Below are 17,605 nucleotides of genomic sequence, written 5' to 3'. Positions count from 1 at the left end.
CACTGCCATTCTATTGTTGTAATTCTGTTATTGCCTGACACATATATTTAATACATTTGAGAGAGTCAAAGGAGACATAAATCTGATAATGATGTGTGTATTTAAAGCAATCATTTCAGTTCCAATAAGAAATTGACTGTACAGACAACTACAAAGTGCTAAGACTGGAGACTCCTTCCTTGAATATTAAATAAACATCTCCTTAATGAAATGTTCACCATGTTCTATGTGAAATAACTACAGGTTTTTAGTTTATTATTTAGGATTTGATGATGAATCTGTAATCTGTTTGCTGAGGATGAATGGAGACTGAGATACTCGTGTCAAATGTGTAATCTGCTAGTATAATACCTAGATAATTATAGCAGTGATGAATGTCAATAAACACGGATGCAAGTGGTTCCAACTTGCATATTGCCCTATTTAAAGAACTGTGTATTTTTATAGCAACGTTGCTAGGGTAATATATTTTTATGTAGATTGTTTGAATGTTTACATGTAAAGCAATATGTTACAGCATGCTTACTGCAAGGTGTGTTTACAGTAATAATATATTTACATACTGATGACACTGTATTACTGTAAAAACCAGCGCTGTACAGTGAGGAATGGTTGTGATCTATGATAGGAGAGTTTAATTTGACCTACAGCTTGCAAGTGGTCCCAACTTGCATACTGACCTATTTACACAACTATGTATTTTTATAGCAATGTTGCTAGGGTAATATATTTTTCTGTAGATTATTTGAATGTTTACATGTAAACCAATATGTTCCGGGATATTATAAGCTCAGAGAGTTTTCCATACAGGCTCCAGATGAGAGAAACTACCACATCTTCTACTGTATGCTGCAGGGTATGAACCCAGAGCAGAAGGCTAAGCTGGGATTAGGTCAGGCTTCAGACTTCACCTATCTGACCATGGTGAGAGACTGCTCTTCTCAGAACAAACTACTAATTCCTGATTAACTTGCATGTGTGGAGGTGGTCTGATATTCTTTATAAATAACAAGGAGCATGTTGCTTGTGTTCACTGTGTCCTCCACTGTGTCCTCTCATCTTTGGCTGTCCTGCAGGGCAACTGTACGGTGTGTGACGGCCGGGACGATATGAATGTAAGTGATGTGCTGGATGAAAAATGGTTTGGTCATCTTTCATCCAGGGAGATTAAACTGAATTCCAGCAGCTTGTTTTGATTGATTCAGTACTTGGATTTACTTCCTGGATATACTATGTGTATGGATGTTCTCTAACTATCCAATCAGAATGCAACAAACTTATACAACAATAACTAAAGGAGATCTTTAAGCAATTATTGGGAATTTTATGAATTTTTATGCTAGATTTAAACACTATTACATTCACGTTAACCGGTTTTGCTATTTGACATAAAGGAGTACTTGAGCATCCAGTCAGCGATGAAGGTGCTGATGTTCACAGACACTGAGAACTGGGAGATCTCCAAGCTGCTGGCTGCCATCCTGCACATGGGCAACCTGCACTTCGAGGGTAAGCCAGAATGCACGAAAAACTAGTGATTAAATCATCTCAGCTGTGCATTTCTGATCGCTGTGTTATTCTTTTGTTCACAGCTCGGATGTTAAAAAACCTGGACGCTTGTGTAATTGTTCGCTCACCTGCCCTGGCCAAAGCAGCATCTCTGCTGGAGGTGAGGGTTGAATAACACTCACTCACTCTATCTCTCTCTCTCTCTCTCTCTCTCTCTCTTTCTCTTTCTCTCTCTATTCCCTCCAGGGTCAGGGGTTCGATTCTCACTTTGTTCTCCCCATACTTCTGGGGGTTTCTTCCAGGTTCTTCAGTTTTCTCCCCCAGGCCAAAGACATGTGTTGTAGGCTGATTGGCATCTCTAAATTGTTCATAGTTTGTGAATGGGTGTCTGAGTGTGTGCATGCTTATGGGCTGCGATGGGTTGCCTTGTGCCCCCGGGTCACCTGGTATAGGCTGTGTTTTGTATTCTTTTACATAGCTATGCTGGATTCTCCTTCCAAAAATGCTAAAGGAACATTTCCACACAGAAAACATTATTAGATCATGGGCATTATCTGCTATACAATTCCCTGTTCTATAGAAATGATAACACCTTCGAATTGCAGAAGTGCATTCATAATCTGTGATTTGATTTGCAGCGAAAACTACTGTTAGAGTGTGTGTGTGTGTGTGTGTGTGTACACTACCTGTGTGTAGCTACATCTGTGAATTACTCAAATGAAGAATATTTCTACTGCATGGCTGATTTTTTCCACCTCTCCCTCTTAATGTCTTGCTCTGATTTCCCTCCCTGATTATCCTGGTGGGAGGGAGTTCTCAACGCTGATAGAGGAAAGGAGCGGAGGGGAGTTGGAGATAAATGCAGTCATTAGTAAGACTCAGATGGTGTTATTAGAGCGTGAGCACAGCGTGGGTAAAGCCTTCACTCTGCCGGCCTGCAGCTCTTCATCTTCTCACAGTCAGCTGTGTGAAAGTCTGAATCTAGAGTCAAGATGCTTACAGAATGTAGTGGATGCATCCGCCCCCTGGTGGCAAAAGACAGTTTTGTGTGTGTGTGTGTGTGTGTGTGTGTGAGTACAATAAAAGATTGAATTCGATAAGATTTGATAACAGGACTCGTCCTTTAATTGGTGTAATTTTATAAAACTGCAGCTAAATTTAAAAACCTAAAAGTTCAGCAATACACCAATCAGGCATAACATTATGACCACCTGCCTAATATTGTGTTGGTCTCCCTATTGCTGCCAAAACAGCCCTGACCGGTCATGCACTGTGTATTCTGACACCTTTCTATCAGGACCAGCATTAACTTCTTCAGCATATTGAGCAACAGTAGCTCGTCTGTTTGATCAGATTACACGGGCCAGCCTTCACTCCCCACGTGCATCAATAAGCCTTGACCGCCCATGACCCTGTCACCGGTTCACCACTGTTCCTTCCTTAGACCACTTTTGATAGATACTGACCACTGCAGACCGGGAACACCCCACAAGAGCTGCAGTTTTGGAGATGCTCTGATCCAGTCGTCTAGCCATCACAATTTGGTCCTTGTCAAACTCACTCAAATCCTTACACTTGCCCATTTTTCCTGTTTCTAACACATCAACTTTGAGGACAAACTCTTTACTTACTGCCTAATATACCTCCCCCACTAACAGGTGCCATGATGAGGAGATAATCAGTGTCATTCACTTCACCTCTCACTGCTCATAATGTTATGCCTGATCGGTGTATATTTTTAACATAATTTAAATTTGTATCCTGTAAATTTCCTTGCCAAAAGTTTGTGTAAATTGTATAAATTACTAGCAGGTTATATTGAATATGCATCATAGCTGATTAGATGCTATTAACTTCCTTTCTAAATTGACCAGTTTTCTTTTCTCCTTTTCTCCCAGTGTTCTGGTATATACAGTATGTTCTTTTTCAAACATAATGAAACAATTAAGTGACAAACCGCACTCCTTTTTTCCCCTACACAAGCATGCATGCATAATTCAAGGTTTATTAGGAGATGTCCGGCACTTACACTGTTTATTAGATAAAGCAATCTCTGGACCCAAATATGCTCTTCTAATTTTTGATTCTTAACCAGACATTCATGACTAATAAATATTCCACTTTTATTGTATTCCATCGTATTTGCTTGTGTAGGTGGACCCTCAGGATGTTATGACGTGTTTGACCACTCGCACGCTCATCACTCGAGGAGAGAGTGTGTCCATGCCGCTCAGTGTGGACCAGGGGTTTGATGTTCGCGATGCTTTCGTCAAGGTTAGAGACTTTTATCCTGCTGCTGCTTTTCTTTAGCACAATTCTGACTTTTTAGTAATTATCAACATTGTGAAGCCACTGTGACCACCCTGAAGTTGATTATTGTGCTAAAGGATTGTATTCTTCTTATACCATAGCAATTTGCCAATAATTAAACGTTTTCAATTTCTCAAAGAAAGTATCAGTGTACAGGTTATCCATTTAGGGTTACATTTAATGTAGTCGAATACCCATGAAGCAATTAGCTCCTGTCATCACTTATGTTATAGCATTTGTTGTTAGACTTCAACTATTTGGATCATCTAGCATACAACAACCTGTAAAAGTTGTTGCTATAGAAAGGATAAGATATTATTCGCCAGTTCATCAGTTTTATGGTGTAATGCTTAATAATCCCTGCTAATATTTGTAAATTTCCCTTTGGGATGAATAAAGTATCTATCTATCTATCTATCTATCTATCTATCTATCTATCTATCTATCTATCTATCTATCTATCTATCTATCTATCTATCTATCTATCTATCTATCTATCTATCTAATAATCACACTGATGCGAAACATATTCATTTAAAAATGTGATATAATATCGATCTTCTTTAGGGAATATATGGAAGGTTATTTGTGTGGATCGTGGACAAAATCAACGCTGCCACCTACAGAGTCTCGCCCACTAAAGACAGAGTCAGGTCCATCGGGCTGCTCGACATCTTCGGATTTGAGAATTTCACCATCAACAGGTGTGCAGTGCTCTTTCTACCATGATGATGTTTGATTCCTCTCTCTGATTACTGTATTGTTTTGGTTTTTTGGTCAGTTTTGAGCAGCTGTGCATCAACTTTGCCAACGAGAACCTGCAGCAGTTTTTCGTGCAGCATGTTTTCAAGCTGGAGCAGGAGGAATACAACTTGGAGCACATCAACTGGCTGCACATCGAGTTCACAGATAACCAGGATGCTCTGGATATGATCGCCAACAAACCTATGAACATCATCTCGCTTATTGATGAGGAGAGCAGGTTCCCCAAGGTAAGAACAGGACGGACACATGGAAGGGCTGGGAATTTTAGGATAATCAGGTAACACTACATAACCACAGCTACATGACAACTTCATAACAGAGGCATATAATATATGATTATATTCCGTCAGCATTTCCAGGATGAATCATTTAACTTGTCTTTTAATGGGATAATGCTTAGCTAGATCTTAATTTCAGCAATAATTGATGTTTAGATTAGCGCGTACAGAGACATTTTTGCTGTGGACATCACAAAGATGGCTTAGGATTGCAATCACTACAGATTTGTACTCAAAGCTCCATCAGTGAACATTGAAAACTTTAACATAATAGACTTCATGTTCAAACTTGGGTAAATTTCCTGGTCACGTAATTGCCCTTTTTTTGATATAGCACATAGTCATTGAAGAAAAAAGATTTATAATCACACACTCCGGTGTCACCCAGCACCCAGCATTAGAGTCTGGTACATCTCAAGGTTTCTTCCTCATGTCATCTCACTTGCCATCACTGCCTCTGGCTTGCTCATTAGGGATAAATATAGAAATTTATATATTGAATTTTTTAGATTTTTGAATATTTTACATTTTTGTCTACTGTTAAAAGTACAATTCAAAAAATTGAATTGAGCTGAATTCTATATTTCCAAATCTATATTTCCAAATTGAAATGTTAATAAAATATAAATTCTTCATATTTAAGTGTATAATAGTTCTTAACTGTCTTAACATTTAATGTGCTAGGTCATATTGGTCATGGACTGGCTTTATGTGCTCTGATTTACTAAGGATACTGATACTAAGGAATAATAAGGAATTTAATTCAATGTTATATAAGAATGTTAATATTCTGTAATTGTTAAAAAAGAAAAATCTTCAAGTCAAAGATTATTAACACTAGAATTACAAATAGCTAACACACTGCTCTCTATCTATCTATCTATCTATCTATCTATCTATCTATCTATCTATCTATCTATCTATCTATCTATCTATCTATCTATCTATCTATCTATCTATCAATGTATTCTAATGAATCAATAAATGTATACCTATCGAAATTTTGTATTATGTTACTCATATGTTATTATTATAAATATGATTAATTTAACTAAATGAATTTAACTAGAATTTTTATTATTCAATATTTTTTCATTATTAAACTTAATTATATAACAATATTATTCATTCATTATTACTGATTGTACATACAGATTTTGTGTATCTGCTCCTCATAGTGGTATAATGTAAAAACGTATTTTCCCTTAATGCCAATAGCTAATACAAAATACAAAATATTCTTAAAATATTACACATTATCTCTAGAAACATTCAAGTGTTGCGTTTTTAATGTTCCACAGGTGTCCGACACTTCCTTTTATATAACCAGAACTAATTTAACTTTACAAAAAAAATATGGCAAATATTTACATATATGTTGTAAATCCTCCTTTTTAAATTGAAAGATTTCTTATTAATTGAATGATGATTTGCTTAGTTTCACTAATGTGGTAATCAGGCACATAATGAACGAGGCATTTCCTGTGACTAAGTTAGCATGAGTGGAGGTGTGATAAATAAAAACTCGTGAAATATGTCAAATGAGTCCTAACACTTGTGTCCAGATCTACTGAGATTTTTCGGACTCAAGCCAAAAGTTTCTTTGATACAGCTGTGTGATTTCCTGTTGTTTGTTTGCTTCTTTAGGGAACTGATGCCACCATGCTGCACAAACTCAACTCCCAGCACAAACTCAACACAAACTACATCCCTCCTAAACACTGTCACGAGAGTCAGTTCGGCATTCAGCACTTTGCTGGCGTGGTCCATTACGAAACCAAAGGTACCCCACAGGCCTGCTAATCCTTCTGCTGAGGTGCTATATATCATACATTTTAAAACTCCTGAACTCAGCTAATCATCCTGTTATAGCTTATGTATTCTGATTGTGTTTGGAGTGACATTTTATCAGTTCCATAGCAACCAGAAATATTTACCCACAATTTTTCAACCTTCTGTGCTAGCTAGCTATAACGATAATAGCTATATCTAAAAGCAAATGTGGCTGCTGTAGGATATTTTAAGAGGTTTGGCTTCTATTAAATAACAATGTACGTCTCTGATGCTTAAGATCCTACTTGATTTATCCTGTGATGCTAGCTGACTTGCTGTGTGATCACTGCACTTAGACTACACTACAGCACATGATGTCCATGACTGAACTTAATGTTTCAACAACTCCGTTTTGGATTTCAAGTCAACCTGAGGTCCACACATTGAGGGTTGCTTCTCTGTAAAAGCTAATAGCATAGCATAGCCAGGATAGTCAGGGGAGCATATGAGTGTTAACATGTTCAACGATGTATTAATCTATGCCCATTCATTTAAAAAAAAAGGTTTTAAGGACAATAAAACTGTTATAGCAAAAGAATAAACAATTACAAAGGGTTTTGTTCCTGATTTGCCAACACCAAATGATTTTTATTTATTAAGGAATGACACATCATTGTTTGACACATCACTACATCAATATAACACATCACTACATCAATATAACACATCACTACATCAATATAACACATCACTACATCAATATAACACATCACTACATCAATATAACACATCACTACATCAATATAACACATCACTACATCAATATAACACATCACTACATCAATATAACACATCACTACATCAATATAACACATCACTACATCAATATCCTTTTTTTAATCCATTTATTGATTTTTTTTTATATTGATCCATTTATGATATTTTGGAGGTAGATTTTTACAGAAAATTAATCAGCCCCTCAGACTTGAGAATTCAACAGCGCCGTAGTGTATAATGACTCAATCCTAGGTTACTTTTTATTCCTTTTTGAATATTAAAGCAACCATTATTTCTAAGGTTTAAATGCTGTTTATTTGTGGTAATTGCTCTTTTATCTTGCACTTAAGAGCCTTAGTACTTAAGAGTTTTGAAAGTCTGCTCGTATCTCAACAGGTTTTCTGGAGAAGAACAGAGACAGTCTCCACAGTGACATCATCCAGCTGGTGCACTCTTCCAAAAACAAGTTCATCAAGCAGATCTTTCAGGCTGACATTGCCATGGTGATGCCCTTTTCCGACACGAAATCCTGATTTATCCTGCATTAATGTGCCTCCATTAACTTCACTTTAGAAACACATCACTCAGCACAGGCAGGCCTGAGTTTCTTTTGACTAGTTGCTGAAAGATTGAATATTACTGTGCTTTCCAGACTTAATATACACTTTTCCCCCCTCTACTTCTAAAGCTTTGGCAGTTGCCCTGTCTCACACACTAACACTCCTTCAGCATGGTGATGTCAGGCTTCATTTGTTTGTGTGTTTATTGTTTATTGTCATGCACTGCTTTTTTGCCTAACGCTAATCTCTCTTGGCTGAGATTCTGTCTCTTCTAACACCAGTCAATTCTCTCTCTCTCTCTCTCTCTCTCTCTCTCTCTCTTCATATCATGTCTCATTCTGTCTGTCTCTAGTTTCTCTGTGGCTATGTGCAGACCACTATGTCCTCTCAGCAGGTAATCGGTGGTTGTGTGTCCCTGTATGCTCCCTGTCCTCAACAGTGTGTATCTCTGTGTCATTAATCAACAATGCTCTCTCAGCGGTTTCTTTCCCTAGAAACTCGTTCCTGTGGTTGATTTCTCAGTGGAAAGCAGCTCTGGCAGTGTAGCAGCATGATTTAATAAACCCACCAGTGGCATTCAGTAGGGTGATGCATTATAGGGAAATGTTAGTCATCGACTGGAAGTGAGAAAGGCATAGATGGTTCTGGTTCGAGTTCAAGTACAATGTGGCTGTTTTTTTTGGAGGGGGGGGTTGCAAATACTTTGCTAAGTGGAAGCTCAGTTGGCATATGACTTTCCTGGCACTGAATGAGCTAGAGGAGGGGATTAAAACCTCTAAAACTAAGTTTTTAAATATATCCGCCCATCTGCACATTATGCTAAAGCAAAACTCAGACAGATACAGACAGAAACTCAATGAGACCAATATTCGTAAAAGGCAGAAAGTCAGAGATGAGAAGAGAGAAGCATGAAAGGTTGCTCTATGTAAGACAAAGACGGAAGCTTTGGAAGACAGGAATGGTGGAGGTGAATACAAACCCTGTAAAGTTTTTAGTAAGAAACTGTGTGCATATGCTGTATTTGTGTGTTTTTTGTTTTGTGTGTATGTGTGTCTATAGTATGTACTTGCAACAGTCTCTCTCTCTTAAAAAAAGCCATATATATTTCTGTTAATCTTATGTTAATGTAAGTAATAATCTGAGTGTGTGTTTGTGTGTGTGTGTGTGTGTGCATGGTCAGGGTATGGAGACTCGGAAGCGTTCTCCGACTCTGAGCAGTCAGTTTAAACGCTCCCTCGAGCTGCTCATGAGGACTCTGAGCACGTGCCAGCCCTTCTTCGTGCGCTGCATCAAACCAAATGAGCTGAAAAGACCGATGGTGAGACTAAGCACAGAAATCTGCTCCAGACATAACCAATTGACTAAGACATCTTCAATTTCATGTTTAAAGTTTGCATCCTTAATTTTGTAATAAAGCCTCCAGACTAAAGTAGCTAACAAGGAAGGGTAAGGCAACGTAGCCATCAGTTTAGGATCATGCACTATTTGTAGAAGTCTGTACTGGAGTGATGTTATTATCTGATTTGCTGACTTTACGCATTAGGCCACGCCTCCTGCATGATTGATACTGCCATGGAGTGTGTTGAGGAAAGAAATTATTTTCTTCAATGAGTGTTTTTAGCCTTGGGATGTCCTTTTGCCCATTTTTAGAGACACACAGTGTCAGAAATCATATCAAAACACCACAATAAAAAAATTATCATTGAATTAAAATGCATACAATCTTCAGACAGGTTTGAGATGAATACTACTACTAATAAAATATTTCCTCTCAAGTTGTTTGATAGGGGGTTGTGTGTACGCCAACTGCGGTATTCCGGAATGATGGAGACCATTCGGATACGCAGAGCCGGATATCCAATACGATACACCTTTGCTGAGTTTGTGGACCGGTACAGGGTCTTTATGGTGATGGTCAAACCAGCCTATTTACAGGTGGGAATAGCAACAGGACAGCATAGTGACTGACCAAACATGCAAATTTTAAGTAATAGACAGAAACTCGAGATACAAAAGTCATGTGTTGTCACTCAGTAGCCTGTTTATTAGCTATACATTCTTTGTATATATATAACTCACAGCTCATTTAACTCATACCACAACACCGCAGAATCTTCAAATCTGTTTATATAACCCTTTTACCATCGCGCTGATTGACTTCGGACATTTTAATCAGTATCGTCTCATAAGCCAATTTTTATGAATATTTATAGTATTTTTTTTTTAAATATTTTATTTTATATCTGATATAAAATGAGTTAGGACATTGTTGGCTTTCAGTGTGTTATGTTTGGATAACCTTATGCAGAATTTTAGTGGTTGAAGATAACACCTTCGAATTTTAGATGCTTACGAACCAGCGATTGGAGCGTCTCAGTGAGCAGAAATGGTTTTGATATTAACATTTACACATTTGTGTGGAAAAAATTCAAACAATTTTAAGTTTTTTGGAACTTCTCTAAAAATATATATTGTATATTGCTGCTAGTAAGCTAAGGAAAACTGAAAAACTACAAATTCTTAAAGCTCTGAGTGTCTATTCACTTATATGACCCTTTAATCACCACTGTGTGTGATAACGTGACAAAGAAATTCATGGAAACAACAAAACAGACAAACAACAAAAGAAAAAAAGAAAAACGTATCATTGTCCATTTTGTGAATTTGTTTTTAACATTTATGGAAGGAGTTTCCAGTGTCAGAAGGTTTTACCCGAGAAACACTCTGGTTTTAACTTCAGGAGAGAAAGAGAGATAGAGAAGCCAGTAAGGGAAGACTGTTTATAGCTGCCATAATAAAAGTGAAAACAGGAACTAACTTGTTTCATGGATATTCTACAACATTAAATTGATCTATAAATGGATAAAACATATGTATGATGCATTGTTCTTTGAGTAACATTGCTGTGGAGTAGAAAGAATAAAACACTTTAGGGTGCTTGCATTAACACCACTTTTTGTTGGGCCGCACCCAACCATCTCATCATCGCTTATTTTCTTCTAACAGAACACCACAGACATTGTTCTTTTCAACCTCTGACTAATTTATAGGAGGATCTGCGAGGGACATGTCGGAAAATAGCGGCAGCGGTCCTGGGACAGAATGAAGACTGGCAGATAGGAAAAACAAAGATCTTTCTTAAGGTTTGATTGATTTCTCAAACTATTTTCAAGTTGTCCTTTAATATCTCTTTTTAAAAAATGCAATAACATCAGGAGTCTAGATACATCCTGAAAAGCCTGACAGTGATCCAAATCAATGAAGCTGATTATAAAATTGTTTGTGTTATTTGTTTATGTTGTAGGATCACCATGACATGAAGCTGGAGATTGAGAGAGACAAGGCCATCACAAACAAGGTCATTTTTATTCAGAAATCAGTACGTGGAAGGAGAGAGAGGTAATGAAGACTAAGACCAGGGATAATTCATGTAGGAAACATGAGAATATTAGATACGTATGTGACCAGTGATTTTTTTTTCTTTTATTTTTTTTACCTCCAGGGTCAATTTTCTGAAGGTTAGGAGATCAGCAATACTGATCCAGAAGATGTGGAGAGGCTATATCTGTAGAAAGAACTATAGAGTGGTATGGATTTATTTTTTATTTTTTTACCGCTATTGCAGAGCTGGAGTCCAGCACAGTCTGGTCACCATATGTACTAAACCTGTGACCAGTTTCTTTTCTTAAATTAAATCATAACCAAGAAAAAGTGATAGTATATTTACAGCAAGTCTGTGAGCTCCTGAAGACGTCAGAGGACTAAAATGTCTTGCAGAAATAAACTCCAAAGGTGAGAAAAGGTTTGAGACATCTCCAGTATAAAGCTTAGAGGTGGAGTTAGTATTTATACCATGAGTTCAGAACAAATATTCAAACAGATCAACCAATTTTGTAAAAAAAATCGGATAAATCTGCATCTTAAGACAATCTTAAAAAACTAATAGGATTAAAAAAATAACCCAAACTTTGTTCAACAATGTGGTCATTCAAAACAAATACATTATATAAAAACTTACAGATTTCATCTAAAAATGGATATCATAATTACATGTAATGTTCAAAAAGTGCAAAAAAGACATCCAATAAACAAACAACCAAACAAACAAATAAGTAAATGAAGATGCACTTAAGTCAACCTGAACCCTTTAACATCCTGACTTTTTCACTTCCTTGTACAGCATGCTACTTATATTTCCTATCAGTAATGATACTGATAGGAAATATACAGCCCCTCAACCTTCACCCAACAATTCACACTAATTTTCACAATGTAGGTACATGCACATGGTATACTATACAGTATATATACCTCAATAGACATGTTCTGAAAACTCTGTAAATCATCATTACAACTTTCACACTTGTGTTTCTTTCGCACTCACTTGAACTTCCTCTACAGGGGATTAATAAAGCTACATCTCATCTCTCATTTTCTATCATCTCTACCTGCCTACCTACCTACCTACCTACAGATGCTGTACAATAACAGAGTTTAAGTGTAGCATAGAAGCAATGATAAATATTTTGACCTAAATCAGTCTGAATTTATTTTTGTGCATGTGCTTTACACACTACTGATTATAAAACAACTTAAATGTACAAACTTAAAACTCTCGATATATAGCATAGGATTTTACACCCTGAATACACCTGGCTACTGTTAATCTCCATCATGTGTCTGTGAGCAGAGAACTGTGCTGACCTCCAGCCACTTGAGTTTTCTACCCCTTCATCTTCAATAAACTTCTTTCTGTGTCATAAAACTATTTCTCCATACTTGGTCAGATGTGTGCAGGTTTCTTGAGGCTGCAGGCCGTCTGGAGGTCCCGGAAACATTACTTGATGTACAGAGAGGTCAGGAAACGCATCATTCTTCTCCAGGGTCAGTGCCGAGGCTTCCTGGTGAGGCAAACATTCTGGAGACGTGTAAATGCCATCCGGATTATCCAGGCTTATGCTCGCGGCATGATCGCACGCAGACTGTGCAAGAGACTCAGAATAGAGGTAAAGCACCACTGCTATGCTTTGAAGGTGGACTGGCTCATGTAACAAAAAATGCTTAAGTAAACTAATAAAGTCAATATTTATCTAATTGTTGTATACTTGTTGATGTAACTATTAATGGATAAAGATTATGACATGCTGGTTTTTAATGAATAAAATAGGTATAATTGTTTACAAATTGCTCTAGTACATGAGTAATATTGCACTTCAGAATGAACTGTTAGAAAAAAACAACGGGTCCACGGTCCAGCTGCATCACACCACCCCTTAATATTTTCCTCTAACAGCACATCCTGCCAGGTTTCAGTCATCAATACATAGGGATTTGGTTAGATCCAGCACTTGTTTGTTTTGCTCTAGCTTCGTTTCTTTGATCTTACTCAGTACTTCAGTACATTTGTTTCTGTGTACTTATGTTTGTGCAGAGGCTACACAAGCTGGAAGCCGAGAAGCAGCGTCTGACCGAAGAGGAGGAGCTGAGGAAGCAGATGACGGCACGCAGGGCTCGAGCCGAGGCTGACAGGAAGCACCAGGAGCGTCTGGCTGAGCTGCACCGTGAACAGGAGGAGAGGAGGCAGGCTGAGCGTGAAGAGACTCGGCGTAAGAAGGAGCTGCTCGAGCAGATGGAAAGAGAAAAGCAGGAACCCATCAGCGATTCTGACATGGTGGATAAAATGTTCGGCTTTTTGACCAGCTCCAACTCGCTCCTGAGCATGGAGGTTGAAGCACCTGCAGGATTTGAGGTGGAGTTATTAACGCACCTGTCCTATTCAATACTGACCGATGTTCATCTGTTTAGATTTTACAACAATATACAACATTTTTATAAAACAATTAATGATAAAGTTTGTGTTTAAGACCTACACCGATCAGGCAAATATTGTATTAGTTCCCCTTTTGCTGCCAAAACAGCCCTGATCCATTGAGGCATGGACTCCACTAGATCCCTGAAGGTGTGCTGTGGTATCTGGCACCAAGATGTTAGTAGCAAATCCTTTAAGTCTTGTAAGTTGCAAGGTGGGGCCTCCATGGATCGGACTTGTTTGTCCAGCACATCCCACAGATGCTCGATCTCAAACTTGTTGTTGTGCTCATCAAACCATTCCTCTACCGTTTTTGCTTTGTGGCACGGTACATGATCCTGCTGAAAGAGGGCATAACCATCAGGGAATACCGTTGAAAGGGTGTACATGGTCTGCAACAATGCTTAGGTAAGTGGTACATGTCAAATAACATCCACATGGATGGCAGGACCCAAGGTTTCCCAGCAGAACATTGCCCAAAGCATGACACTGCCTCCACCGGCTTGCCTTCTTCCCATAGTGCATCCTGGTGCCATGTGTTTCCCAGGAAGCAATGCACACACACCCGGCGATCCACGTGATGTAAAAGAAAACGTGATTCATCAGACCAGGCCACCTTCTTCCACTGATCTGTGGTCTAGTTCTGATGCTCATGTGCCCATTGTTGGCGCTTTTGGCAGTGCATAGGGGACAGCATGCACACCCTGACTGGTCTGCAACAAACTGAGATGCACTGTGTATTCTGACACCTTTCTGTCAGAACCAGCATTATCTTCTTCAGCAGTTTGAGCAACAGTAGCTCGTCTGTTGGATCGGACCACATGGGCCAGCCTTCGCTCCCCATCTGCATCAATGAGCCTTGGCCGACCATGACCCTGTCACCAGGTCACCACTGTTCCTTCCTTGGACCACTTTTGATAGATACTGACCACTGCAGACCGGGAACACCCCACAAGAGCTGCAGTTTTGGAGATGTTATCAGTGTTCATAATGTTCAAAGTGCTCATAATGTTATGGTTGATCGGTGTATATAATCATATGATTTTTTTAAAATAAAAAATTAAGAAAGACTTGCAATTTTGCCAAACAATAGATCTGGCTAGCTTTTTTTGTTTCAGTTTAGTTTAGCTTAAAAATTAATTAGGAAAATCCATTGAAACGGAATGATGACAGCATGACATTTTAAAATCAGACCAATTGTCATCCTTTATTATCATATATATTATATAAATGAATGGTTTGTGTTGATCTGAGGCCAGAAACTACTTCTAACTTCTGTCAATTTCATTTATCTTCATTTTCTGATCAGCAGTGATCAAAACTGTTTGATTTTTAGGGCCATGAATAAAGCCTAATATTACAAAAATAATCGTAAAATCATTGGAATAATGTAGTAGTACTAAATATTTCAGGTTATCTGTAACTATGCATATCAGAGATTAGAGATATCAGAGAAAAAAGGAACATTTTGACCTGAATAGTGTAATATAAGGGCTGAATATTTATTATATGATACTATAGGTATTGTTGACAATACTGCAGGAATGAACTCGACCATTTGTTTTTCCTATCCATATTAGATACTAAGAGTAAATTGTAGTTAATCTAAATAGGAAATAAATTGCCAGTGTTATATTTGTGTGTGTGATAGGATCTGGAGAACGTCCACAAAGTCTCTGAGGAAGACAGCATTGAGACTCTTCCTCATCCTGATGAGGAACAAGAGGACCTGTCAGAGTACAAGTTTGCAAAGTTTGCTGCTACCTACTTCCAGGGCAACACGACCCACACGTACGTGCGCCGGCCCCTGAAACAACCTCTGCTGTACCATGAGGATGAAGGCGACCAGCTGGTAAGAAATGAGAAATTCTTTTATTTTTCTCATAGAATAACAAACTTGTAAAGGATTTTTTTATAGAACACATTTTATTTGGGTTTATTATTTGTTTTTGTTTTACATGATGCTAGGTTGCTTGAAGAACCCCCAGGTTCATAATTAGCATGCCCCAGTGATTTTAACCCTTATTTCTGGATTGTTATATATCATATTTATGATTATTTATGGCCCAGATAGGGAATCTGGATACATTATAATAAGACATTTTTTAATCATTGAAAGCCTTACCTCTAGTCTGTAAATTATTCTTGATTACAGCTGTGATATGATGAAAGAGATTAAATCCAGCAGGTGCCTTATCTCCATGGGTGCAGATCAGCTGGTTGTTTCTCAAAGCACAGTGAAGCAGCATGTAGCTTTCACGCCACTCAAAAGTAGGATCAGTTTTCAGATATGCCACAAATATAGCTATTTTTTAATCTATATTAAAACATCTTACATTTCATGTTCCTACACTTTATGTCTATTGCACGATACCCCGATCAGCCATAACATTATGAGCAGTGAGAGGTGAAGTGAATAACACTGATTATCTCCTCATCATGGCATCTGTTAGTGGGTGGGATATATTAGGTAGCAAGTGAACATTTTGTCCTCAAAGTTGATGTGTTAGAAGCAGGAAAAATGGACAAGCATAAGGATTTGAGTGAGTTTGACAAGGGCCAAATTGTGATGGCTAGACGGCTCAGAGCATCTCCAAAACTGCAGCTTGTGGGGTGTTCCCGGTCTGCAGTGGTCAGTATCTATCAAAAGTGGTCCAAGGAAGGAACAGTGGTGAACCGTGGACAGGGTCATGGACGGCCAAGGCTCAATGATGCACATGGGGAGTAAAGGCCAGCCCGTGTGATCCGATCCAAACAGATGAGCTACTGTTGCTCAAACTGCTGAAGTTAATGCTGGTTCTGATAGAAAGGTGTCAGAATACACAGTGCATGACAGGTCAGGGCTCTTTTTGCCAGTAAAAGGAGACCATCACAATATTAGGCAGGTGGTCATAATGCTGTGCCTGATCGGTGTATTCATTGCCACTTCTATCTGAACATTTCTTTCCTTTTTCGTTCAATTTTTTTAAACCCCTTAATGAACACTGTGTTATAACAGTGTTATAAAGCTCTTTAAATTCACCTGTGTATGAAATATGCTTCTTAAATAGACTTGCCTTGCCTTACCTTAACCTTGTGCAATAACTGCCTACAGTATACAGTTGTTAGTGATGTTTGTATTTAAAATTCATATTTTTTTTATTAAATAATCTTTTTGTTTCACCTGGTTTGCTATACAATAAATAATCCAGTTTAGTTTAGTTTCAAAAATTTTATTTACATTTTTTTAACTGCATAAAGTGTATTTATTTAGTACAATTTAATTTGCATTACATTAAACACAGCACATCAACCAAACTATCTACACTAAGTAAATTTACACTATTTATTTATTTATTTATTTATTTATTTATTTATTTATTTATTTATTTATTTATTTATTGCAAATAATAATTAATGATTCAATACTTAAAGACGCACACCAGTGATTGGGTTATATAAATAACCCAGCATTTTTAGAGAGCAGTGATATAATTGTTAAGCTTTAACCCAACATGCTGCACTCTCAGCTAATCATGATGTGATGTTTCTGCCTATGCAGGCTGCTCTGGCTGTGTGGGTGACTATACTGAGGTTTATGGGAGACATGCCCGAGCCCAAATATCAAATCAGCCTCAGTGACGGCAGTGAGAAGATCCCAGTTATGACCAAGATCTACGAGACTCTGGGCAAGAGGACCTACAAGAGGGACCAGCAGGCCCTGCAGAGAGCTGACGAGGTGATCACATGGCCAGGGAAACTGAAACAGCAATCAGAGCTGTTTAACTACTTCTGATTTTTGTAGTGTTGTTTTGATTTTTGTTAGCTTTTCATTTCTTGAGATC

General features: G+C 37.9%; 1 protein-coding gene across 2 annotated transcripts in view; it reads left to right on the top strand.

Annotated features, from left to right (window-relative positions):
• The window catches only part of myo7ab (myosin VIIAb), a 51,446-nt gene that overhangs the window by 18,225 nt on the left and 15,616 nt on the right, over positions 1-17,605 (top strand). For both annotated transcript variants that reach the window (XM_058415711.1, XM_058415710.1), the window contains exons 8-25: positions 811-924; positions 1,077-1,115; positions 1,395-1,509; positions 1,593-1,669; positions 3,664-3,783; positions 4,387-4,523; positions 4,601-4,811; positions 6,510-6,645; positions 7,809-7,915; positions 9,153-9,290; positions 9,749-9,907; positions 11,023-11,115; positions 11,277-11,371; positions 11,475-11,559; positions 12,760-12,978; positions 13,404-13,721; positions 15,433-15,633; positions 17,323-17,499. In XM_058415711.1, coding sequence (XP_058271694.1) covers positions 811-924; positions 1,077-1,115; positions 1,395-1,509; positions 1,593-1,669; positions 3,664-3,783; positions 4,387-4,523; positions 4,601-4,811; positions 6,510-6,645; positions 7,809-7,915; positions 9,153-9,290; positions 9,749-9,907; positions 11,023-11,115; positions 11,277-11,371; positions 11,475-11,559; positions 12,760-12,978; positions 13,404-13,721; positions 15,433-15,633; positions 17,323-17,499 — 2,541 coding nt within the window. The remainder of the gene's footprint in view (positions 1-810; positions 925-1,076; positions 1,116-1,394; positions 1,510-1,592; positions 1,670-3,663; positions 3,784-4,386; positions 4,524-4,600; positions 4,812-6,509; positions 6,646-7,808; positions 7,916-9,152; positions 9,291-9,748; positions 9,908-11,022; positions 11,116-11,276; positions 11,372-11,474; positions 11,560-12,759; positions 12,979-13,403; positions 13,722-15,432; positions 15,634-17,322; positions 17,500-17,605) is intronic.

Source organism: Hemibagrus wyckioides, linkage group LG18 (genome assembly GCF_019097595.1).
Source record: "Hemibagrus wyckioides isolate EC202008001 linkage group LG18, SWU_Hwy_1.0, whole genome shotgun sequence".
NCBI lineage: Eukaryota > Metazoa > Chordata > Actinopteri > Siluriformes > Bagridae > Hemibagrus > Hemibagrus wyckioides.
The sequence above is the reverse complement of the archived record's forward strand: the minus strand, read 5'-3'. Positions and strand labels throughout refer to the sequence as shown.